At 39.6% G+C, this 26,765-nt stretch overlaps 1 protein-coding gene across 4 annotated transcripts in view; it reads left to right on the top strand.

Moving 5' to 3' along the window:
* Positions 1 to 26,765, top strand: part of RSU1 (Ras suppressor protein 1) — a 198,394-nt gene that overhangs the window by 91,185 nt on the left and 80,444 nt on the right. For 2 of the 4 annotated variants that reach the window (XM_036346219.1, XM_036346227.1), the window contains exon 8: positions 10,568 to 10,700. The exons of the other annotated variants lie outside the window; for them this stretch is intronic. In XM_036346219.1, the coding sequence (XP_036202112.1) occupies positions 10,568 to 10,700 (133 nt within the window). The remainder of the gene's footprint in view (positions 1 to 10,567; positions 10,701 to 26,765) is intronic. 4 annotated transcript variants of the gene reach the window in all.

Raw genomic sequence — 26,765 nt, forward strand, 5'->3', positions numbered from 1 at the left:
CTGACTACCAGCACCGGTTATCCTCCGGCACCCGGGACCCAGGCCTTTCGTCCGGCCACAGCGGAGAAGCCAAGCCTCTTCAGTCTTCAGTCTTCAGTCGTCTTCAGTCTTCGCTCAGGCTGGAGTCTTCAGTCTTCACTCTGTGCCTGTGTATGCAAATTAACCCACCATCTTTGTTGGGTTAATTTGCATACTCACTCTGATTGGCTGGTGGATGTAGCGGAGTGATGACCAATTTACATATTTCTCTTTTTTTTTAGTGTAGACTAGCTATCTTCCTTATATCAATAACTAGCTACCTTTGCTGACAATACCTGTGTCTGCGCATGTGGAATCTCAAAGTGTATATTTGGGTGAAAAGGGAGGAGTCTAAGGTCTGCTTGGTTAGACACCTCTTCATGTGGTGCTGATATCATGGTGTGATGGGAGGTGACAGAAGATAGGGGTGAGGTGGGGCATAATTCCCTTACCTCCCATTTCTAGAATTCCCCAAAAGCAGCATTTGAAAACTGTCAGAAACGTGTGAGACCTTTCAGAAGTGCTTATAATCAGCCATGCACGGACAGTTTGAAACAGGAATCATGGCTGTTTCTTTGCAATAGTGTGGAGGTTCCCATTTTTATTTTTTTTTTTTAACTTTTTTTTTTATTATTATTATTTTATTTTATTTTTATTGCTTAAAGTATTACAAAGGGTATTACATATGTGTCCATTTTATCCCCCCGCCCTAGACAGTCCCCTAGCCTCCCCTATCCCCCAATGTCTTATGTCCACTGGTTATGCTTATATGCATGCATACAAGTCCTTTAGTTGATCTCTTACCCCCCTACCTCCTGCCCCCCAACCCTCCCCGGCCTTCCTGCTGCAGTTTGACAATCTGTTTGAGGCAGCTCTGCCTCTGTATCTATTATTGTTCAAAAGTTTATAATGGTCTCTATTATCCATGAATGAGTGAGATCATGTGGTATTTTTCCTTCATTGACTGGCTTATTTCACTTAGCATAATGCTCTCCAGTTCCATCCATGACATTGCAAATGGTAAGAGTTCCTTCCTTTTTAGAGCAGCATAGTATTCCATCATGTAGATGTACCACAGTTTTCTAATCCATTCATCTACTGATGGGCACTTAGGCTGTTTCCAGATCTTAGCTATGGTGAATTGTGCTGCTATGAACATAGGGGTGTATATATCCTTTCTGATTGGTGTTTCTGGTTTCTTGGGATATATTCCTAGAAGTGGGATCACAGGGTCAAATGGGAGTTCCATTTTCAGTTTTTTAAGGAAACTCCATAGTGTCTTCCATAGTGGCTGCACCAGTCTGCATTCCCACCAGCAGTGCACAAGTGTTCCTTTTTCTCCACATCCTCTCCAGCACTTCATGGCTGTTTCTTTGCAATAGTGTAGAGGTTCCCATTTTTAAAAATAAACCACTCCTGCCCCCAACATTCACATCCTGGCCCTGGCACCGCCCTTAAGCTGCCCCTGACAGCTTGTCTGTAGTGCCCTACCCAGCCAGACTCAAACCTATCCTGCTTTTTCCTGTGATCAAAATTCCCCCTGGGTAATTTCAGTTCTCATAATCATGTAGTGATTTTCCTAAACAGTTCTGACTAAATGAAGTTTTATTCTTTTAAAAATAATGATTTGTTGAATGTATAATTACGTGAGATTCTATTCTTTTTAAAAACTGTATAAAAAGTAATTTATATATTTTTAATTTAATTAGTTTTAATTTAAACAAAATAATTCCTAGACTGGGTGGTGTTTTGACTTGAATAGGAAAGTGCATGCCTATATTACTGCAGCCTGTTAAAAATATTCACAGTCATGATAATGAAAGTGTTATCACCCTAACTTGCTTTTCTGCCAGGGTATTTTAATTTAAACAGAAAATTCCTGGAGGCAACTGAGGCTTTGGGCTCTAAGAAAATGGTTCTGATGGTAGAATTCTGGGCTCTGTTGAGTGATGGGGTAGGGGAGAAATGCTTCAATAGTACTCTTTAAACCATGACATATTATTGACTATTTCAACACTATCTCAATACCTTTTCACACTCGAGGAAATGTGTGTCATGCACCCGAAAGACCCAGGTCTTTGGGTGAGCCACATAAATTGTCCTTTGAATCCCACTACTTATGTGACCTTGTGTGTGGGTTTTAGCCTCCCTGAATGTTAGTTGTTGTTTTTTTCTTTTTTTAAATGAGGTATTAATAATCCTTCCCATGAAAGATGGTTGTAGCTTCTTGGAATAATGTAAAGCCCCTGACAGCTCCTAAATGACATCTGTACTTAATACATGTTCTACAAATAATAGTAATTATGACGATGATGATGATGGTAATGGTAAGTATTCATTGGTTTGTGGGTTTATTCTTCATACCTTTAATAGAATTGCTAGGAATATTGAAAAATTCAGATATTTTTGGCCTTGAGTTTGTAAAAATATGCAACATCTGTAAAACAGAATAGAACATGGTATTCCTGTATATGTTGAACTTAAACAGCTATGGTGAAGGCTGGTTGGATCCTATAAGAAGTGATATTCTTTGAACATACGTTTATGTTGCATTCATCAGTGACTTCTCCTTCGGGTCTTCAGTTTAATGGATGACTGATATTTTCTTGGTGCTGATATTTCCAGCATCGCAGATGGTCAGAAAGATGTCCTGAACTCAGTCCCTGTGAACTGAGAACTTGAGTGGAGTGGGGGTTAGAGTGAGGAAGTGTACTCTGGGGACCAACCGTAAGGGATGCTCTAGACTGCTGCTGTTCATAAATCTTTCAGTCTTCTAGGAAATGAAATTAGTTCCTAGTTCTGCTTTTGATCATGGACCTTTGAGACTCTTATGAAGGTGCAGGGGGGTAGATGGGACTTTCCACAGAAAAGTGCCACCTTGCAAAATATTGTTCATTCAGTTTCAGGAGATTATTAATTTCTTGAGCAATCCCTGTTTTGGGCAACTTATTGTCAAATATATATTATCTCTCCTTTGCATATCTCATTTCAAAGGATAATGAATAATGTAAAGAATAGTATATATTTATAGTGATTTCTAGATTACAGAACTAGTATATACGCTTTTGTCCACCATCCTGTCATTTAGTACTATTATCCCTGTTAGGTCCACACCCAAAGGAGCCAGCCCAAGAGACACTGAGTGTTTAAGAAAATTTATTGCATTCTTTCATAATGGGCTGAGACCAGTGTGGTGGTGTCAGCCCAAGGGGGGTGGTTAGGTTCTCTTATATATGGTAAAAGTATGCAATATAGGGTCAGTGTGTGGGTGCATGAGTTAGTCAGGGGGAGAGGAGTTCTTATCTTGGTCATCTCCCCCAAGCTATGGGAAAAGCTTATCTATAATAATAAAAGACTAATATGCAAATAGATGAACGGTGAAACAACCGAACAACCGGTCACTATGACGTGCACTGACCACTAGGCGGCGTGTGCGGAACATGGCAGGCATCAGCCATGGCGGGATGGTGGAGCAAGTGAGCGGTGGCACCAGACCAAGGTGGGGTGCTGGTGGCTGTCATCGGGGCAAGCCTCTGGTGGTTACTGAAAATTCTTTGCTCCCGTGTGCCGTGGTCCCGCTGGGCGCTTACACCTGCTGCTGGTGCTGGAGCCAGGCAGGAGCACGGAGGATGGGCCGAGACCTGCCCCTGTGCCCACCACACCCTTGCTTTCCTTTCAAGGTGCACGAATTCGTACACTGGGCCCCTAGTAATAATATATAGTTCAGAAAACATGTCCAAGCAGGGGAGGTTAGGGGTAGGTAGTTCGCCCTAACAATCCCTACTTTGGCCAATGAAGAAACTGAAGCTCAGGTATTTACCCAGAGTCTCTTGGTCAAAGTCCATGAATGTACTTGGGATGAGGAACCAGGTCTCTGGCCAGATCCACTGGGATTTCTCCCTATTTGATATCATTACATAAATAAAGGAAATCTGGCAAGCAAAAATATGATGACCTCCCACATTTAGAAGAATGGTTGGGAAATCCTACATGAATATCAGATTTAAAACAGGAATTATTTAATATCCATAGAAGGAGACTTGCAAGAGAAAGTAACTGCGGTGGTGTGTGTTGGGGGTGCCCAGTGCTCTGTTGCTGGGTCATCGTGGAACACAGATACCAATGGCCAAGGAGAACATCCCAGGGAAACTATGTAAAACACTATTTTTCCTCATTGGTAAATAGGTTTTTGGTCCCTTTCATATCAACATGCACATTAAGTCGGATGCTGTTTTTGTTGGAGCCATTTGGCAGGGTAGTTTTGTGGTTGTTTTTTAATCTTTTTTATTGAACTCGTACTCTCCCTGCCTAAATCAGAAGAGTAACAATTCATTTAAGTATGTTTCATAAAGCAGCAATGCATTGTAATTGTTAAATGAACAAAATGCCCATTTTAAAAAATGTGATGCCAGAAAGCTATAAACAGACACTTGCCAGAATGACAGTGTAGCCTCGAATTCCCCACAGAATAAATTTGAGAGCTGTCATGAGACTCCCAGCTCACTGTGGTTGCATTGATGATGCACAGACAGAAGCATCCTCAGACGTAGGCTTTCAGTACTGTTAGGGCTTCATAGACTGTCTTCCATAAAGCATGGCTTTCACTGCAGTAGGATGCCGTTTCTAATAACATGCACTACTTTGTACTAATTAGTGCATGCCATGTATCTCGGATTTTTTTTTTTAATCCTCACCGGGAGATATGTTTTACTGATTTTAGAGAGAAGGGAAAGGAGAGAGAGAGACAGACAGACAGAGAGAGAAACATCGATCTGTTGTCTCTTGTAAGCACCCAGACTGGGGATCAAACCCACAACCTTTTGGTGCATGGGACAACACTCCAACCAACGGAGCCACACCGGCCAGGTCTTGAATTTGTTTGTTTGTTTGTTTCCTCTCAGTGTACTTTATTCTTTTTTTAATTATAAAAAATAACCCATACGTGTAATCACATGAAATTTTCAAAAGAGAAAATTATGTTTACCTCTCATTCTGCTGGTCCAAATTCCTTTTCCACCCAAATTTCCCCTCTTTGAGGAAACCACCATTTACAATTAGATATGTATCCTTACTGTCTTTCTCTTTTTCACATGGGTATTTCTTCATACACATATATGGGATTTCTTTCTTCTGTATTTTTTTCCAAAAATTAAATCAGCAAACTTAGTCTTTAAAAAAAAACACAAGTCTTTGTGTTTTTTTTTAATTAAAGTGTTGCTCTCTTTTTAAGTCTGTATAGGCAAATAAATTTATTTCATTCATTTTAATTACTGAATAACATTTTGTTGTAAGGCTATAGCAGATATAATTCAGCTTCTCACCTGTTGTTGAACATTCTGGTTGTTTCCACTGTTTTATTATTGCAAACATTTACTATTACAATATTAGCATCGTTTTGTAAGCCTTATGGTCACTTTCCACTCGGTAAAGTATGTTGTTAAAGAAATGAAAAAGTAGGAACCTCCCATCTTCAGCTATTTTCTGTAATCATGCACTTCCATAATTAGTAACCTGTTACCTAGTAATGAGAATTATAGAGATTCTCTTTATATCTGGGGCAGCTGCAAACGTAGCTTTTATTTTGTGCGGGAGTCATTAGTGGTTAGCTTCTGTGTGGACTCACTGCAGAGCAGAGGTGATCTTTCAGCTGTCAGAACGTCCCATCTAGACCCCTTCAAGGGTGAATGATTCCTGGGTTGGGGCAAATCTAGTAATCTAATGATGGACTGCCCACTCAGCCAGGGTTTTCTGGTTTTACCTTCTTAGGCCGTGGCCTTACATTTTTAAGAGTGAGAGAGCCTGGCTTGTAGAGAGAATTAATTTTAAAAGAGCTCTGTGATATTTTAGAATTAGGAAGGAAGGAACTCCTGCTTTGATGATGTGAAAAATTTGCCCTGACACCATTAATTACTTAATATGTGATCGTAATGTTACTGGCCATACGTTTCAGGATTTTTGAATACTCAGGGAGAATTCTTAATCATGTGGTTATGAAAACAACCAGTTTCTATAAGTGAAAATGAGCATGCTTATTAATGCAATTGCCTAGTGCATTCAGTCACATTTATAACTCCCAAGGAGAATGATTGTTTTGCATGATTTAGTGTTTACAAAATTACAGTCGCACGGCACAGCTTACTGTATTTGAAGCATATGTGGTCCTTTTGCAGGTAATAAAATGGAAAATCCAATTTGCAATTGCAGAATAAGCCTCTGAGTGATATATGATCTTCATAGTAGCATCGGTCAGAGGGTCATCGCTAATCACGGCGCTGGCTGGCTTCCCCTGTGGCCGGGCCATCCTGCTGAAGAGTGTGCAGGGGGAATCTCTGTTTGGGAGGCAGCCAGCGTGGCTGTAGATGCACCACTTTCTAGCTTATTAGATCCTCTTTGTCACAGTGCTTAATCCTGCTGCCTGATCCTTGTTAGAACAGCGCCGGAGCGCCGCTCAGGCTTCTAATAAAGGAGATGGGTGAGGGCTCCTAACTAGACGCGCTGAAGCGTGCAGCCGTTCGGGCAATTGCAGCCCGACTGACAGTGGGGTGAGATGCTTCCTGCATGTTATTACTTGAAAGGGAACTTACCTCCGACAGCTGACAGATGAGCTTTGCTGAGGCAAGGGTAACTTGTTGCTAGGCCAATATGAGACGGGTGTCATCTTTTCACACAGTATAATGGTCTAGCTTTACTCTAATTATATTAACCCTCTTCTGAAATGGCTGCATTCCAGGCTGGTGCTGAGTGAGGCAGGAAAGCCAGAGACAAATAGCTGGCTGGGAGGATTACGGCTGCACAGAAGCAGGTATTGTGTTCTCCACCAGCGGCATTAAGTGGAAAAACAAAATAAGCATGCCCTATTACGGCAAGCCGGTGATAACTCTGAAGAGGCAGCGCTTGGTTAGGCTCACACGGTTTCCATCTCTGTCATCTGGAATAGTCTGCTTCAAGGTTTGCTGTGGACATTAAACATGGTTTTCATGGCTCTTTGTTAAAAAGGAAACACTGTCAACGACAAAGCTATTGTTTTGGGGTTTTTTCTTCCCCCAGTGAACCCGAATCATTCTTTTCCATTAGGCTCCCTGTTTCTGGTCACTGCGAGAAACCCCTGTGAATGTGATTCTGTAGCATTGTTTGAGACTAAACTAAACAGCTGTAGTTACAGATGCGTTGGAAGTGATGCCATTGAAAATGCTCATGAAGAGCCTGTGGGTCTCTCTGTGTCCCCTGACTTTTCAGACATCAGTATAAGACTCCTTTTGCCTTGAAGGGAGTGTGTCCAGCTCGCATCCCGTGTTTCCCGCCTGCTCCAGGAGTTAGCAGGAGTCATTAGCAACCCCTACGCGCCTCCTCTGTCTCCATTGACAGCACTTTAATAGAGACATTGCTAGGGATTGACAGATCTCCGGGGGTTAGAGGCATCAGACAAAAGGGCCCCAAGATCGTGGCTGACCTTTCTTGGCATTATTCCCCTAGCTCTGTCTTCCATGGGTTGCAATCAGGGAGCATAGAATTGAGTACATCATTTTTAGAGGATTATTACTCAAAAGGCTGCAGGCTTAGTCAGAAGCTGTTAATAAGTTAACAAGAGGCCGTGTACATTCCAAAGTGGGGATGTAGGTAGTTGGTAGAATGCAGGCTCTCCTTTTCCATAGGAATATGCACCTGTACCTTAAATTCAAGGATAATTAAAACCTGCATCACTCATAACAGCTGTACTTTTGGATTATTGGGCCTGAGTGGGAAAGAAGAGTCCTCTTTCTCTCTCTCACTGTCTGTCCCCTGGAAGTCATCCCTGGACAGATGTGGACTAGCTGAGGCTTGTCTGTAGGGTCCTTCCCAGAGAGTTTCCCTGGTCCTGTTGCTCTCAGCAGAGCCAGGACCCTGAATATGCAGCATGGTGAGGAATGCTCTGTGTTCCAAATGTAGCTGTCTTCCCTCTTTCCTCTCTTCTTCCCCAGAGTAAAACAATCCGATTCCCGTGTCCCCATCTGAAATAGATGTTAAGAGGAAAGCCATCCATTTGGGTTAATTCATGGTAATGTGTGAATGATGCAAGTTCCAGATGCATGTGCAGCTGATCCGGTTCTACCTATTAGAAATTTAGACTGTGCTTCTCATTAGGATGACTTACTTTGGGGGGTAAGGAGCAAAGGTGTTTAGGTCACAGGTAGTCACCAACAAGGAGATCCTCTTTGCTTAGGAATTAGTTAATTTCTTTATGCAATTTATGCTTTTCATGGCCTCTTTTCTTTTTTTCACTTTGAATTGCATATATTTTCCCAAAGGTCTTAGTAATTTTTCATAGTTGATTCCATGCTGATGTCAGTGAGCAGGGTTTAGAAGCAGAAAGATGATCATATGTAAGCATAAGTTGTTAATTGGATGAATGTTTTAAGAGAGATGTGCTCATCTCTAGAGCCTCCACGCCCAACTTATTAGTGAATTGCTGCAGCGCACTTACTGTCACCTGGTACACAGCCCTCCTCAGTGACCATGCTTCCTGAGAAGAGTGGGCAGCATAGACACTGTGCATGTAAAACAGGACACTTTAGAAAGAGACTTATTTTTTAAATGGAAGACTTTTCCAGAAATTTCTATTATATTCATTTTTAAGAAAAGTGGAAATGGAAAAAAAAAAGAATAGGAGAATGAATGATATGGACGAGAGGACATAGACTATAGCAATTGAGATCCAAGAGGAAATAAGAATTATACAGAAATTTAAGTAGATCGGTTTTATTCTAAAAACCCCTCCCCAAGTAAAGATAAAAACTAAAAAGATAAAAGGCAAGGTCACACCCAGGTAAGATACCCAACTAAACAGACTCAGTGCAACTCTTGGATTTTCATTTGCCCTAGGCAGTTTTCTGATTCATGGTTTAGAGAATAAAGCCCATTAATCTCCCAAATGATTAAATATCTGACTAATGATGTTTAACCATTAAAATTAGGAAATTGACATTATTGACAATCTTGGAGAGAAATGTATCTGCTTATTTTTGTACTTAACACCAACAGATTCTAAGTGGCTTTGGAAACATCATGATGAATTGCTCCCTCTTGATATTTAGTAGTATCTATTTTCTTTAAAAGCATTTTATGAAATTATAATCACTTTTATATTGGTCTTTTCTTTCTCCATTTTCTTGAGTAGTTACAAGTTCATATAACAAAAAGAATATGGATTCAAAGAATCAGTTCTTTTGTTTTAAGGAGAAATATATCATCATCCTCATAAAAATAGTAATTTGTTTTCATTTCTAAAGATCAGATCGCCTAGGAAATTTTGTGCTTCATGGTATACTTGCATCCTAGAATGTGTTTTCGTTATCCTGAATTGTCAAAATTATAACAAAGTTATGACAAAATTTGCAGTAGTACCCCAGAATAGGACAAATATTGTTACTTTGTTTGTGTCCTGTGAAGAATAATTGCTGGATGTCTGTGTTTAAAAAGCCTTAGACTGTGGATCAGGAGTCTGAAAAAGACTTCCTCAGTAGGACTTTTAGGGAAAGGCCTTTGGTGAGGCTGGTGTCAAGTAAAACCACATATATCTCTGCTGCTTAGCTTCTCTGTCCTTGTCCCTTTCATAATCAGGCAAGTTATCGGAAGCTCATTCACACACTGCCTTTTCCATGTTTCAGTATACCAGTAAATAAGTAAAATAGTCGATTGATCATCAACAGATGGTGGCACTTACTGGCTTTTTGATGTTACTTCATTAACTCATCTTTGGTTGATCTAGACTGATGTAACCTGATAGTTTCACCAGACTTTATAGAAAGAATATGAGATTTGCAGTTAGGAGTCAGGTTCACATCCCCACTGTCATTTTCTGATCTTGTTACACGATTTCCCCACGTTTCTATTTATTCACCTGTAAAGTGATGTTAATAAGTGGACTCAGGGATTGCTGGAGAATCAAATGAGGAGATGCTTTGAATGTATACACTGATGAGGACTATACAGATGTGAGTTTCTGTCATAACCATGTTAACGAAATCCATTTGGTGCTGACTGTGAGATGTTCTTATGGTACCTGAGAAATGTAATAATAATTTTACGTGGGCAATAGTTTTATCTCTCTTCATTCATATTGTTCTTTGGCTAATGAAAAACGGTGATGTTGATCGGATGGGTCTAGATCAGATTGAACAAGCAGTGATTCACATTGTCAAGACAGAATTTCAGGAAGTTCTCATAGCACTTCTCTTCATTTTGGATGCGGTCATTTTAGTCTCTGTAGCAAATACCTAGGAAAAATAAAGCATATACTACCTATGTAAGAATTCCTTCCAGGTTTACCTTTTTCCTACTTCCTTCCCTCAACTCCCTCTCTCCCTCCTTCTTTCCTTTGTTCTTCATTTCTTGGTCTATGGTACTAATTACTTGTGTATCAGTGATGAGTTGGGGTAAGAAATTTTTAAAAATAAATCAAGTGAACCAAAAGGTACTTAGGATTGTGCTGTGATTGCTGCGCAGGACTTCTTAGTCCTGATCCGTGTAGGATGAAAGGACCTTCATCTTTTTTCTTCTCCATCTTTTTCAGGAAACTTGGATCTGACTGGTCAGAAGCAGGTATTCAAAGCAGAGAACAATCCTTGGGTTACCCCAATTGCTGACCAGTTCCAGCTTGGCGTGTCCCACGTTTTTGAATATATCCGTTCAGAGACGTATAAGTAGTAAGTAGACTAGTTGTTTTCCAAAATAGTACACTGTGGTTTTATAGTATTTGTAATTATGTGATTTTAAGACTATGATGTGACATTGTCGTCTTGGTGGCAGTTAGTTCATAGCATTTTTACATGTTTTATTAATAACCACATGTAGTAATTATCTTGTAGTGATAGATTATTTTAATTGGTTTTATCAAAGGGAATTTATACCAAGTTTGTTTAGAAAATTTAAGTTATTAGTTGAATATTCATGACACTAAGGAAATTGGTCAGACACATTAAGATCAGAACATACTTTTTTTCTCCTTTGAATGCAAAGAATAACAACTATTATGAACAAAATTGTTAAGCAGTTTGTTTATAACTGAGTAGAGAATACTAGAACACACCATTCTATTCTAGAGAAGCTTCCACTCTGGTGAGATGATATTATCTCTAAGAGAAAAAGGAAGGAAGAGCAGAAAAAGAGGAGGAGGAGTCAGCTAGCTCAAGTCACAGCATTAGAATCCCTCAACTCTTCACCTCAGGTCAAAGGAGATTGTGAGGAGCCTGCCCTAAAACCCAGCTGGTTTTATCCTTCTTCCCCAGTGTGTCCTGGTTGGAAGGAACTCTCTTGGCCCCGTCTGCTCTGTTACATCTTCTGTCATTATTTCCCCTCATCCCACCTCCACCCCATGCTGAGATAATCATTTGTCCTATGTTTCAGTGGCCCCCTAATGCTGAAATCTAGTCACCTCTAGTTTTAAGCAAATGCAAAACACATAAAAATCCAGTCAAATTTAATGTTTTGACTTTGTTACCAACATTTGAGAATTTAACATCCCAAATATTAGAGAAAAATTACAGGATCATTGAAGGTCACGTTCAGGTGGGAGTCTTTCTTTTTTTTTTTTTTTTTATTTTGTATAAGAAAAATGCCCCACACTCAATGTGGACCATGGGGCAGTGCTGACTGACAGGGCAGGCTTCCTGTTTATAAATGGCCAGCTGTGGTCCTGTAGCCTCTTCCCCGGACACCATGCTCCTGGTCACTCAAGCTAGGGCTTAGTTCACTCATATTTCCTATTTGACAGAATCACAGAGAAGATGAGCTCTGAAGAGCAATGACATTAAAACTAAATAGACTAAAATTGCCAAAATGATAGCATATCTTCATAAATGGAAGAAGCTTAAATCATGGTTTAGATTTTTTATGACATTGACAATATATTTTAAGACTTACCATTAGAGTAAAATGAGAGAAGTATAGGATGTGTGTTATGTTTCACAAGCCACAAGTTATGTGTAATATATAGATATATAGTTTCTTTAAATATGTATATAGCTCATCCTTGGAAATTGGTTTAATTAGTTATGAAAATGTGTGAAAATGTAATTGCAAATTAGAAGATTATTGTTCATTTTATTCCTCTTAAATTGTTAATCATTGCCATCATTGGTTTGAGGTAGAGGTTTAATTTTTGTTAGTAAATGGGAGCCTACTTCTAATTGGTTTGTAGGGAATTGTTTTAGAAAATCATTGTATATATTTTAACTTATAACAAAGTACACAAATGAGCTCCTGTTAAACCAGAATTGGAGGAAATACTGTTTATTATTTTGGTTAACCATTTTTTTTTTATTTTACCATACTTTAATTTATAATTTACAGAGGATTAAAATATATTGCACATGAAATGCTTCTAATTTCATTTTAAAAGATTAAGTTGTGAATTTGTTAATTTTATATTACCTCAGTCATTATTGGACAATTAGTCACTATTAGATGACTAATTCTATTTATTGATGATGATTAGGATTCTGGATGAATGAGAGGCATGTTTCTTTGATTGAGTTAATTGGTATGTTATTTGACAGGGACTATATGACACAGCATTTTAATCAATAACCAGTTTGATGTATGTTTATTCTTATCTCTATTACTGGTATCCTACATTTGGGAATTGGAGTAATCTAAGCAATTTGCCTATTAGCATGCCTTTCTGTATTTGATTTCCTCATGAAGAATTATATTATCTTTTATACAGTTAAATCTGTATTAAAAAGCTTAAATAAGCTTAGGAGAGTCATTGTCCCATTTTTAGGAGGACCAGTTTGTACCCCGCTCACTGCTTTTAGAGGAGTCTCTGAGCCTCTGCTGGGAGAAAACACTTGTGGTGAACTCAAGGGCTGGTCTTTGGAGCCCGGAGAGATCATCTCTTCTCTCCTTGGGAAGGAGAATGTTGACCACTTCCTACCACTTCCTACCTCTTCCTGCATTTCAGCCCTTCGGTTCTTCACCCATTCTTCCGTAGTTATTTTCACTCCTTTATCAAATGTACCAGCCAAACACGTGGACTAGTAACTAAGACACTAATCAGAATCTTAGTCTTTTAAAAATACTTGTATAAAAATACCACCATTATGTTTCCCCGGTTTTTAAATTTAAGCTTGTCTTTTATATGAATATAGTATGTATACAGCTATTAATATATATTAATTACCTTGATTTTTAAAATTCAAGTTTTTTTAAATAAATAAAAAAAGTGTATTGTCATGTAACTAGAACACAACTGAAGTTTTTAATGTTCTTAAGCAGCCACTTCATAATTAGAGGACTTCTAGTATCCTTTTCAACTATCTGAAAAAAATATTATGTAATTATCAGGTACTTGGCTACTTTTTAAAAGTTGTACTTGTAGTGACCTTCAAAAAGGCAATGTATTCATTATACTCATAATTTTTTTTAAAAAGCAAATTTTACATTCAGTACCTTAGTCATAACTCTAGTCTAAACCTTGTGGTTTCCAGTCTTCACTTCTTTGTCTTTATAAAACCATAAACACCTCCATCCAATAAAATTTCCTTTTTTATTATGTAGATTTTCAGATTATATGATAGCATATTTTAAATTTTGTCTGGGCACTGAAAATACTAGTGAATCTCCTTCCTTTAAAAAAATTTTTTTTCTGACGAATTGACCCATCCTATATAATAAAAGGGTAATATGCAAATTGACCCTAATGGTGGAATGATCAGAAAGACCTCTTGACCAGTCTCTATGAGGTGCACTGACCACCTTTGGTCCCTTTTCCTGGCTGGCAGGCTCCGATCGCCCAATGGTGAATGGGGAGCCAGGGGTGGGTGGCGGCAGGGGCGGGGCCTCTAATTAGTTAAATAAAAGTAGTAAAGAACTTACTAGCATGTTTCATTTTTGTTCCTGTCTGTAGTTGACTTTCACAGTGACCTTCGTGTTCTAAGCATATCCTCAGAGGCTTTCTGAGTCTAGAGTAGCAACAGTCAGAGAAGATGGATTATGTGATTTCCAGGTTCTAATGGACTCCAAGAGGAGACGTGGACATCTGAAACAAAACAGTGAAGTTAGTGTTGAGGAAAAGTTTAAACACTGTGAGGTGATTGAACTTGATGTGGAGGTGAACTTGTGTAGTTAAGCTAGAGGACATGTGGGTAGGAGTGGCTGGGAGCAGGTTGTGGTATAGTTCCTTAGGAGTTGGTTCTTTGGAGTACATTTTGGTCATTTATCATAATATCCTCGTCATTTCTCAAGTGGAGATTACTCTGCTCATTTATCGTACTATCAGCCAAGGGAACACACTGGCTGGAGTCACAGCATTGCCCATTCATTATGAGTTACTCCCTCTGTTAAAGCAAAATAACTTGCTTGGTTGGGTGGTTGAGGGTCAAGCTCTACAAGCACATTACTGTTTTCTGGCTGTTGTAGAGTAATACAGACACCTCTTAACTCATTATTTGATAGTCCTCATCTCTCTATGACCTCTTTTATTTCTGTGCAGCACAATTATGATAGAATAGTCACCACGTATTAAGTTTTCAGAAGATAGATTTTTTCCCCCTAGGAGGAGAAGTCAGATTGGAGTCAGGATCCTTGACGAGATTCTTTGTGAAGGGGGGTAACTCACACTTTTCTCATTTCTGTCAAGGAAGGTGGATACAAGCCACAAGCCATTGTGCAAGCTGACAAGTTAACTCTTAACAAAAGGAGAGGTTTGACAAATGTTAGGCTGAAAACGTGTTGGTGGATGAGGCATTTGGAAAACAGGAATCCTCATGAAGGCTGCAATTTGTGAAGCATGGCAGTCCTATTTCCAGGGCAGCCTAACTCAGCAAGCCTCTCTGTCATTCTTCCTGTCTGTGACTTCCTTTCTCCCGAGAGAGGGGCCACGCTCACTTGTTGTTTTGTTTTGATTTTTAGTCTTAAATGTAGACTAGCTATACTATTATTCATGTTAGTTAATAGAAACATTTTAACAAAGCAATGTTTGGTGAATGGTGAGCAATGATGAGAAAAATGCTGGCAATTTCTCTTCACTAGCAATCTAGCAAAATAAATCATCCTGTTTGATTTGTAAGGAAGGATACTTTTTGGTTATTGTTTCTCAAATTGTTTTACTTGTAGTATTAAGACTAAGTAATGTTTTCTTTTTTTCTGTATTGTGTGCAAACCTGTTAGAGGTTATTATGGACATAAATGGGCTTTATTAAACAGCTGCTGTATCCTCTAATGGCTTCTGAGACAGTGGCCTAGAAGATCCTTAAAATAACAGATTTATCTGGTCTACCAAAAGGCTGGAGCATTTCAACCTAATTGGTGATCCCATTCATTTTACGACAGCCCTTTGCAGAAGAGATTTTGTCTCACAAAACTGTATAAACCTTATTATTTTCTGGTGAAGTATGAATGGCTGCACAGAGCTAGCAGATGGTTTTTATAAATATCACAGAAAAATGGAGGAGAGGGTTAAACTGCCAGGGCCTTTCTAGCAGAGAGGGAATTTTGTATAGTGACAGTTAGTAAGCAGAACAATGTAGACTTTTCTTTATCTGCACTACATCTGAAAATAGTTCAAATTAAGCCAGAGAAAAACAATATATCTTTATGGTAACATGAAAATGAAGAACCAATTTTGTTCCTACAGCTTTTGACATAGAAATTGTTTTTATATTTATAAGTTGACTATGTATTGTGTTCCTGGTAATTTATATTTCCTTTATATTTCCTACACATATATTTTGGTTCCTTTTTTATGCTAACAAATGTTTATCATATTTTTTCTATAATACAAATTGTGATTAAAACTTGATATCTCTGGACCTATTTTTATGCAAATATGTTGCATATAACTAACATTGCTAAGAAGTTTCTAAGAGAAAATGTAAACCCATAAAATGTTATACTAGTATTTTGGGTAGTATTGTGTCATATTCCTTATTTCATGTTTACTTAAATGGTAAAATTACATAGCATTCCTTTTCTCCAGATAGTATATTACCAGTGCACAGAGTTGAAGAATGCTTATTTCGCTATTGAATAGATGTAAGTCAGGATGTAATAGCAACTGTTGACCTATGATGTAGTCACTCAACTATTTCTCAGTGACGCCATGAGCTATTAATTGCCCTGGTAAATTAATATCTCTCCTCTTCAGGTAACAGGAAGAAAACAGACTATTTGAGGAAGAGTACATAACAATTTTCTACCTCTTTCAAGATTTTTTAGATTTAAAAGGATTTCTGCTTTTTAACTTGTTTAGCACTATTATTCAGAGATAATTTGTATTTTTCTTTTTTTCTGTATGCATTTTCACAATTTTATTTTGATACATAAAGATTTTTGCAAGCTTTCACAGCTTTACTTTCTATAATTTTATAGCTCATACAGAATGCTTCAGTTTTGAAAGGGAAGGTGCTTCCCATTTGGCATATCCATTGGATTCTGAGGGAATTACAGTAGGGAACCTCCACCCACCCCTCCACCTTCCCCCACACCAGTCCTACTGTTAATTGAGGGGACGGTCCTCATCTCTCCTGGTTGCTTAGATTTCTTGCAATATCACAAGAAAAAATAATTTTCTGAGACTCACATGGGAGAACAAGTGAATTAAATCCCTGAGTTCCCAAGGTTTCCTTTCCTTCAGCCCGGCGATAGAAGAAGTGCAGCAGGGGCTTCAGCAGAGCTAAAATGAGAGTCAGTGTCCAGCATTTCTTTTCAGTGTTGGAGCCGGGTCCAATCCAGCATCAGGCTAGCTTAGCTTGTGTTTCCAGTTGCAGTTCATTTGCCCATTGCATGTGGTGTCCGCAGGGCCTCATGGCTGTGAAGAACCCAGGGGCAGATGCAGGGAAGCCGAAAGTGAGCCACAAGCCCAAGAGTCACCAGAATCATGAGCCAAGGGTGCCAAGAGAGTTCATTCCTTTGTTTAGGGGCTTATATATTCCCAAATTTTCATGCACTTGCAGTGGCCATGCCCATTCTGGCTAATGCTTTCTGTTCCCAGGTGTGATTGACAGGCATGCATCTGTCTCCCCTCTGTCCAGTCCTTTTCCCAGTGTTTTGAGGGAATAGGCCAGTGGTTCCCTGGGGAATGTAAAGTCGAAGCTCTCTGGTGCAGCTGCCGAAATGGCATACCTATAAAGCCCCCCTTTGTTCCTTTCCCATTATTAATAACTAGCTAATTACAGTGGTATCACTAGGAAGGTCAAAGGTGAACCCTGTTAGGGTTTAAAAATCAGTTTCAGGAGGCTAGCTTGTATTCCTGAGAAACCTCAGGAACCTCATCTAAGAAACCTCATCTTATGTATATTGTGGAATGTTTTTCCCTCTGATGTACATTAGATATAAATCCAGACTTGGGAAAGTCTGGATTTCACCTCACATATCTGTGTGCATTCTCTGGCCCTCTAATGTGGTCACGCCTCCAACTCTGTGCTGGCCTGTGAGCTCTGCAGGGACCTGGAGGATCAGGCTGGACCAATGAGCAAGAGCCATATCAGCCTTTCTTCATCCTACTTCACTGACTAGTGCGCGTATCATTAGAGTTCTGAATAAATTTGGAGGGGCAAAAGGGAGACAGACCAGTGGCTGCAGCAGGGGGAGAAGAGTTTACTCTGAACCTTGCACCAGAAAAGGCTTTCACTTAGGACTTTAAAGAGCGTGGTCTCTCTGTCCACCTCTGTCCTTATCTCCACCTCACCTGTCTGTTGATTGTCAAGCCTGTACTCAGCATGTTTTGTGCAGCCCTGTGGTACAGTGTGACATATTGCAGTATCACTTTAGGGTAAATAGAATATCGTTTGTCCCACTTAACAAAAGGAAAAGTGTTGGGTTACTTCCTCTTCCAGAGAAGCTATTTTGAGTTCCATTTTTAGATGCTACTTATTTGATGTAATTATATTGAACTATTGAATATTGACCTATTCAATGAGATGAAATTGTTTAGCCCTACATATTGATAACCTTTATTAACTCCCAGTAATCTTCAAAAATTCAATGCTTGATGCTTTCTCTCCAGCTAAGATGCGTTATTGCCAGCATTTGATTTTTTTTATTTGAGAAATAAATTAACAACTGGCGCTTTTATAATCAAACAAAACTCTGTGATTTCTATTCTCTACAAAGTAATATCTTGTTTTATTATGTGCTGACTTTTTATTGAGCTCTGGTCTCTTATTCCGGTCGGGCATTGTTGTTGGGTAGGCAAATTCTGTTTATTAGTGAATGTGCTTAAATACTCTCTAAGGCTTGGTCCCCCAGCATATGCTTGGCATTCTGAGTTGTATGTTTTTCCAAAACATGCAGTTCAACGATGTTTCATTTTAGGAACACACTGTATGCGCTGTTGTTCTTGGGAGAGGGGTAGGTAATGTTACTTCAATCTTCTTACAAGAATTGACCATGTTAAAGCAAGCTGGTTAGAATTTGAAGGCCCCTTGGGAATGGAAAGCACCTAACACAATCCCCTGCTTCGTCCTAGTTAGCTAGAAAATTCAAGAAGGGAAGGTCACCCACCATGGACCTGACGTTGTTTTGTTCACAAAATCCTTATGGAGGGAATCAGCAGTGTGGAGGGTCTTGTGATGGGATCCCCACTTGGAGGCGTGGACTGTCCCTCTGACTTTGTGTCCTTAGTGGTAGCTGCTGGTGCCTTGCCCTGTAAAATGTGGAGTCAGGATTTCCTGTCTCATCTTGGAGTTCTAATAACCACATCTGGAGCCCTTTATAACTTTGGCTTAATTTTCCTACCTTGTCTCAGGAGAACTCAAGACTACTAATAACAGGGCACAGAGTTCTCTTCTCATGTAATTAAAGCTGTTTGCTTCCCCAGAGGAGATGGGGACATCAGAAATGGGGTGCGTATTTCCATGTGGTATACATGGCATAAAGACGCAGGGCTGCGCTCTGCTTGAAACTGTGCAGGAGAAGAGTGGAAGTAAGGCTGTTCTTAAAGGGCTGGCGTAGAGAGAGCTTCCAGTCCCAGTTCTGTCAGTGCCAAGTGACCTCATCTCACCCACGCTCAGCTTCTCCATCTTGAGGGCAGGAGGTTCAAGCTAGATCATCTTAGAGTCGCCCCAGCAATGGTTTCTAATTCTGAGTTCTTTATTTTTCTGGGAAACATGATGTATGGTGTATATCAATTCATTATTTTTTAAATTTAGTTTAATTCTTGAATTTTCTCCCATCTGGATTTACTTTATTGATTTTTTTTCTTTTAAAGGGAATGGAAGATGATGATGACCCTGAATATAAATTGTTACAGGAAAATGGTATAAGATAAAATTATCAGATCAACCCTTTTATCCTATATTTTATGGAATACCTAATATATGTTTGGCAGTAACTTAATAGTACACATGAATTCCTGACAGTTTCGATTCTTCAGACTTATTAATCAGTGTAGTCAGCACCGGAGCAATTTTATGAGACTTTCCAGTCATCAAAAATTTATTATCAGATAAATCAAAGAAACAACGAGCATCTTAATAGGGTAGAGAAAGTGGCATGTAAAGGATCGTTTAAGACTATGCCTTTTGTCAGTTGTGTGTTATATTTACAACCAGTGTCAGAGAACTTACTCATAATTTCGTGCAAAGAGTCAGTGGTGTGATAGTTATCTTCTTACGTAAAATCTTCTGTTTTCTTCATTAGAATAGTGTAGACTGTGAATGCTAAATATACAGATGGTAGGAAACATCATGTTCTGTTAAACTTACAGTATTTATTTTAAAACAGTGTCTACATGTTCTTCAGAATTTTATTATAGTAGTCCTCCAAAGTTAAGAATTATCAAACTCAGACCTTTCCTTTCAGACAAGATTGCTAAACTTGAACTCTTTGCTACGGTTTAGGAAATAGCAATATATATGCATATCCCCTTTCTTGTGGATGCTTGCCCTGTGGACCTTCTAACAAATGTGAGGCCCGGGTTTATGTCTACCATATTCCTGGCCCAGTTTTGACAACTTTCTGACGGTATAATAAAGACTTTTGTCTTCATTGTGTGAGATTAGTTACTTGAGGAAGGTTTTTCCATCACCCTAACCCTGTCCTGATAGTACCAGGATCTCACTATCTGCCAGGACACAAGGATCATGGCAGTGAGCCACGTGAGAGCTGAACTAGCTCCGTAGTGCCTGACTCAGATACACTGGGAGTGGACCCAGCAAGACAAGGCTGGGTTACTTCCCATCAAAGTTGCAGCCTACTTCCCACCTAAGATCTCCATAAGTGCTATGTTTTCTATCTGGTATGTTCCTTCTGCCCACATTTACCTATTGAATGTCCGGGTATTCACCAAGTGTCAAGTTAAATATTGCATTCTCAGAGACCTTGTTTCTCAGGTCTCCATGTACTCTAGGTCCCTTTTACCATCTTTCTGCAGAGCCTTTACTTTTTCTTCATGGATATTTTAACAATAATAATGGCTGTCAGTTATTGAGTATTTACCGTGTGACTGACATTGTGCTAAACTCATATGTGCTGTTCATCAGTGTGTAACTCAGTATTTATTTCTGTGAATACTATTTCTACTTGGGGGGTGGTATTTAAATACATGTTTTCTTTCCCTTAGGAGACTGGAATCTTTTTGAAAGCAAGGCCCTCCTGGGCTTAGCGTGGGGCATGCCCTCGTGTCATATGTAAATGACCCGTTTCATACAGAGGAGCCTCTGGCAGGTTGCCCTGATTTCTGAAAGAAAACTGTTCTGACATCCAGAATGGACCACAATATAGTTCTCTGTTTTTGCTGGTTCATAATAAACAATACTCGAAACATTAAAATGTGCTCTCAATAGATCGTATGAAGTGTAGATTTTGTCTTCACAACAGTCTTTCATTGCTTGTATAGATCTTTATTTCCCACACTACTCTCATATTAGAAATGAAACAGTTCCTTAGCTTCACAAAGAAATGAATTATGTATGAAAATGAGACTTTATATGAATATGCAGGCTCTGTGGTCATTTTGTGTGCCTCTCTTTGTCCATGCAGGGAGTGTTTCTTGGGTGTGTGGACTGTGTGGTTGTATTTGTAATGTTTAGTGTATTTCTGAGGAAGACACAGTAAGCTAGTACTGGTGGTTATGTTTTTGAAGGAAATTGGATGGCTAGAGGCACGAAGGGGAGGGCACATTCTCTTTTATCCTTTGTATCTATTTAACATTCTATTTTGTACATGTATTCTCTAAGACAGCAGTTGCTAACCTTTCGGTCCCCACGGACCACCGGTTGGCCACCGCAACTCCAAAGGATTCCTTAAACCAGCGGTCGCCAACCTTTTGGACCTCACGGACCACCAGTGGTCTGTGGACCACGGGTTGGTGACCACTGCTCTAAGAGATTATTTAAAAAGAAAAATTTAGTAACCAGTAAGGCCTATGGAGTTTAGAAGGAAGAATCACAAAAATGCAGCTATATAATTAGTTTTGGCTCCTATTATGTCCCCTTTCCATTTGTTTGCCTAATGTAGGGGTGGGGAATGTCCCGCCGAGGGCTAAGGCCCATGAAAGCATTTGGTGTGGCCCTGCCAAGGCATTAGGGGTGAATTAATTAAACGTTTGACCAAATATAGCAGCTAATTTTTAAGTTGATAATTTTGTATGGCCTGAGAATTACGGTATAAATATCCAAATGGGCCTTGGCAGAAAAAAATGGTTCCCTACCCCTGGCCTAGTGGAATCCATTCTTAAGGGTCTTTCTTTAACCAGGTACACCAGATACCTTCTACCAGTAAGTGATGTTGCCTCTTAAATGTGTCCCAAATTTTGGACGGGGACTGTCTGAAGGAGAGTTTGAGAGGTTTCTCACGGGATGCATGGATCTTTCCTATTCTTGGCTTAAGCATTGTGAAATCTTCCATCATTTGTAAGACTTCTCAGGCTTTCCTATATCCTTGGACAAATATATAGTAATTGCTTTTTCTTCCGAATCCTACGTGAAATAGGAAAAGGTGGTCATTCAAAAAGACCTAAGAAAGAGAATAGGAAAAATAAACAAGAAAACATACTTCTTCGTTGAGTTTCTTTATTGTAAGTGATTGAAAGGTAAGGTTTTCTGCACTTGAGAGGTCATGATGGTTGAAATAAGGAAAAACGAATCTTGGAAGAACTGATTGTGTATTAGAGGGTGAGACTGGGCTTCAACTTCCCATTTACAAGACATGGATATTTTGTTTTAATTATTTTTAAAATTTCTTTCTTTCTCTCATTTATTTTTTATTTTTTGGCTGTATGCTAAGATAGCGTGTGCAGTTTAGACTGTTTATGAGCATTTTAAATCTGTTTTTGTGCATACTCAATAGAAACTGCATGAGTGGTGATTTTTTTTTTTTTATAGTTTAATAACATGAGTGGTGGTCTTTTAATAGTATGTGTCTTGTGACTAGCCAGTTTATTTTGGTACTAAATTCTAGATAATTCCTAAGGAATGTAAATTTTATCAATAAAAGTTTTTGTTTTGAAGTACTTAATTTTGGAACTGTAATTTTTTAAGTTTGTTTTTTTGAAGATGGCTTCTGCTTTATTTTTATAAGTTTAATTAACAAGATAGGTCAATAAGAAAAATACTGATCATCAAGCTGATGGAGTAAAAATAGCCTTTATTAATTTAAACTGAAATGTAGTTAGGTAAAGAAATAATGGCAGATGGGAAAGTGCTGTTTCAAGGCCACCATGTGCCTGCTCCTTACATTACTGATGATCCAGAGCAGCTGTTATTAGAAAACTTCAGAGCATACATGACAAAGTCAGCTACTCCCCATCCTTCCCTCCCTCAGTTTCCTCTGTTCATGTGCTAACGTCCAGGTGGGTTTATGTGTGTCACAGTTCCCTGTGTCACACCAAGGAGAGACTTGACAGTCACTGACTTCTTGCTGTGTCCCAGGACCCAGTGGGTTCCTTACAGGCTTTGGCTCCCACAGGCTCATGACTCCACGAAATGTAGGTGTTCACCCAGCTTTCAAATGAGAAAACCAGTCGCAAAACAAGTAAAATGACCAGTGGTGTAGCCTAGTGATGGAGCCAGAGATCAGAGTCCATCTGTCCTGCCTCTAACTTTCCTTGTTGCTTTTAAATAGTATCTAGGAGGAAAATGAGGAAATGCTGGGTTAATGATGATGTCCTCCACAGGAAGTTGGTGTATGGAACTTAGGGGTGCTTACATGTGATCATTTCACTTGTCTGTTCTTGAACTAAACTCAACCTCCAGCAAGGCCATATCCGTATCCTAGAATTGAAGGCGCAGGCAGCATTCAGGGGTCCTGAAACAATATTCTTGTAACCAGCTTTTCATTCCCACAAGTCTATCTTCCTGCATCCACCCTGATTCTGATTTAACAGCCTCTTATGGGGTAGCCTGGTCCAGCCAGTACAAATTCATTTTCTTGCCAACTACATACAGACTATGGTTCAACATTTGTGTATTCATCCATGGAGGGCTACATGTTTATATTGTTTTGTAGTTGGAATTCAAGCAATAAATGCATATTCCAGGGTGTGACCTTTTCCTACCATACTTTATATTATTTATCGCTTTTGACATCATATGGACTCCTCGTCTCTCTCAGCTCATCTTGTCCCAATGACCAGTATCAGTCTTTCTCTGTGGTCTCTTCTTTGTGTTTTTGTTTTCTTTTCAGCTTCAGACTGAGAGTATAACTAATTTGCTCCAACAAAGAACTGACTCTTTTCCAAGGAGCCTTACTTATTTTGAGCAGCAGTAGCATTAAAATTCAAAATCTGAGGCCTAGAAGTGCATGTTTTCCAAAAGAGTACCAAGGGTAGAGTGACTCGGGTATGCCAACCACTTGAGTGAGAGCAAAACAATTAGCTATGTCCAAAGGAGTATCCATGCATTTTGATGCCTCCCGTTTCTTTATATCTTTGGTAAGTTTGTTTTGCCCTTACTCTCTTACTGGAATTTATTAATCCAGTTCTCCCTTTGCCAGTCTACACATACTAAATCATTCATGTGTTTACATGACAAGCAATCCCACATTTGCATGTCTTCATTTTCTTCCTTACCTGTCCCTGGACTCACGTGTTTTAAAATTGGCTAAGTGGGTAAGTTCAGAAATCTTGTCACTGTCTCCAGAATATTTGAAAATAAAAAGAAATAGTAACCCCCTTCCAGGTTTTATTTTAAAGAAACCAAGTTTGGGCCACTCAGTAATATAGAGGTGTAGGTCACCTAATATCTAGATAAAATCCTATGAGGTTAAGAGACAATGATAGCAAAGCAGGAAAACATACCCATACAGCCTTTGGAAGTTTTGTGCATTTCCTGGTCATTTTCTTGGGCACTAATGTGAGTCTTTTAAGACCAATAGCTTTACTCTTGCATTCAAGTTATTGATTGGTTGATTGGTTTTTGGTTTTTTTCCTTCATCTCATTCAAGTATTTGCTCAGATGTTTCTTCACAAAATACTACCATATCACTCTGTCTGAAACAGCCCACCACCCACCCGCCCCTAACCTCACTTTTCTTCTCACACTTCTCTGCCCCTTCTAGAATGGAGGTTCCTCCAGGAGCAGGGACTTTGCTGCATGCACTGCTGTGTCCCCAAGAGCCACAAAATACGTGGGTTCCCAAAATACTTGATGAATGAGAGTGATTCTTTCAACCACATTGTAGCCTGCAATTTAGACATTTCTGCAAGAGAAAATTTTTTAAAACCTTCCATCACACATTCATTACACATTTTTAGTGTTTCCCTTTTTCTGCTCGTGCCTTGAGTTGCTGAGACTTCACAATATTATTAGCTGCTTCCATCACCATGAATGTTTCTGTGATGTTTCCAAGGCTTCAGCCTTCGCCAGCCAGCTATTTCCCACCCAGCCTAGTAGCTCCGTTTAGCTAGACTTTGAGAGAAGCTGCATCCATGGGATTTTAGAGGGTAATATGGAAAAATATCAGCACTGTGGGAGGGTATCTGACCTGGACTCAGCCTAGCTGCCTGTTTGGGTTTGATTTTGAATCATCCAGGCCTCCAGCCTCTAGCACAGTGGTTCTCAACCTTGGCTGCACATTAGAATCACCTGGGAATCTTTTTAAACTCCTGATCCTCTGGAATGAGGCCCAGAAATCAGGATTTTAAAAAGATTCCCAGGTGATTCTAATGTGCAGCCAAAGTTGAGAACCACTGCTCTAGCAGATCTCTCTCTCTGTGTGTGGAGCCCGGCACTGACTGCTGAGCACCTCCGGATGCAGGTGGTCCTTGTCCTCCCTTGTGATGGTGGGAATGAGTCTATAAAAGGTGAATCGGCAGGCTATGGCTGTAGCAATTGCTTAGCAGTAAACAGCAAAGAAGAAGAATCGGGAGGGGAGGCAGCTCTTTCTCCCAGTCCTCAAAATGTGTTTTGTTAGCAAGTCAGAAAAACTGATCTCTCAACCCAAGAAGCTAATGTGAAAGGACACTTAAGGTATCCTTTGTACCCACTCAGTCCTGGGGAACCAGAGGACTCCTGGTCAGCTGCATTGAGGAGCCTTCACCTGCAGCAGGTGGAGTGTCATTACTTACCCCCCTCACCTGTGGCATGTGAAGTGCAGTCTGTCCTTTTGATTCGGGAGATGCCCAACAAAGGTGAGGCATGATGGTGTGCTTAAAGAAGTGTTTGGTTTATCCACACAGAAAGGTCCTGTCAATAATACCACTGCCAGTTTTTTACTAAATTCTTCAGAGTGTTAATTCAAAAAAACCATTGAAACCTGTGAAGAATTTTTGTGAGCCAAACTGTCGACATATGCCGGGAAGCAGAACCTCAAAGAGTTGAGATAATGCTCCGGAGAATGGCAGGGTTACATTTGTATTTATACATTACAATCAGAGGAGGGACATAGGTGGGTTACATGAAATTCATTGGTGATAGACTAAGGAGGGATAAAGCAAAGCAGGGGAAACCCCTGGGATTGGATAAAAAGTAAAATGATGGACACATACTTAGATGGGTGAAGGACAATTAACATGATAATGAAGGAATCTGTGGTATCTGTCCTGGCGCCCAGCACATTTGGATGTGCCCCAGGGCCTCCAGAAAAAGGGAAGTTACAAGTTACCCAGATATTTCAAGGGTATGTTATCATAGATGCAAAAAGACAGATAGACTCAGTTAAGGTAAAGGTTGACCTTTTCAGTGAAGATACTGGCCTAGGACATAACTGCCCACCATAACTGCTTTTAAAGTTTAATTTCAGATCATCCTTTGTGGTTACTTTAGGTCTCTGAGTTTGCAAGACTGCCATGCAGGCCTCCCCTGAGCTTGTCAGGTCAGCATGTGGCCCCTTTCATCCACAAGAGGTTGCATTAATTTTCTATATTTCAAACAAAAGTCCTCCTAGTCAAATTTTCATTGTTAACTGTGTTGAGGACAAAAAGATGGCATTTTATATATTTTTTCCTAAGAGTATAAATACTGTGAATTGGTTTTAATTATGTTTATGAGAGAGAGAGAGAGAGAGAGAGAGAGAGAGAAAGAAAGAGAGAGAGAGAGAGGCAGCTGCTTTATTTACATTATGCCAACATTCCTGCTTTTGAAAATCAGTGCAGCTGTCTCCTTTACAAGAGACCAGAGACTACTGCAGCCAGTGTCACCCAACTCTGATCTCAGAGCCTTGCCAACACCTGGAGGCCAAAACTGCCAAAGGAACTTGGGGACCCTAGAGAAGCATTTCCCTGGGGCCAAGGGACTGCTGAACACCCCTGGGCAATGAAACAAATTGTAAATGTCTCCCAGGAAGAGAAGGCCTTCCCCTTGGAGAAAAAGCTGGCTCCAGGAAGCAGGCAG

The sequence above is a fragment of the Myotis myotis genome, unplaced genomic scaffold, assembly GCF_014108235.1.
Source record: "Myotis myotis isolate mMyoMyo1 unplaced genomic scaffold, mMyoMyo1.p scaffold_m19_p_1, whole genome shotgun sequence".
In the NCBI taxonomy this organism is placed as follows: Eukaryota; Metazoa; Chordata; class Mammalia; order Chiroptera; family Vespertilionidae; genus Myotis; species Myotis myotis.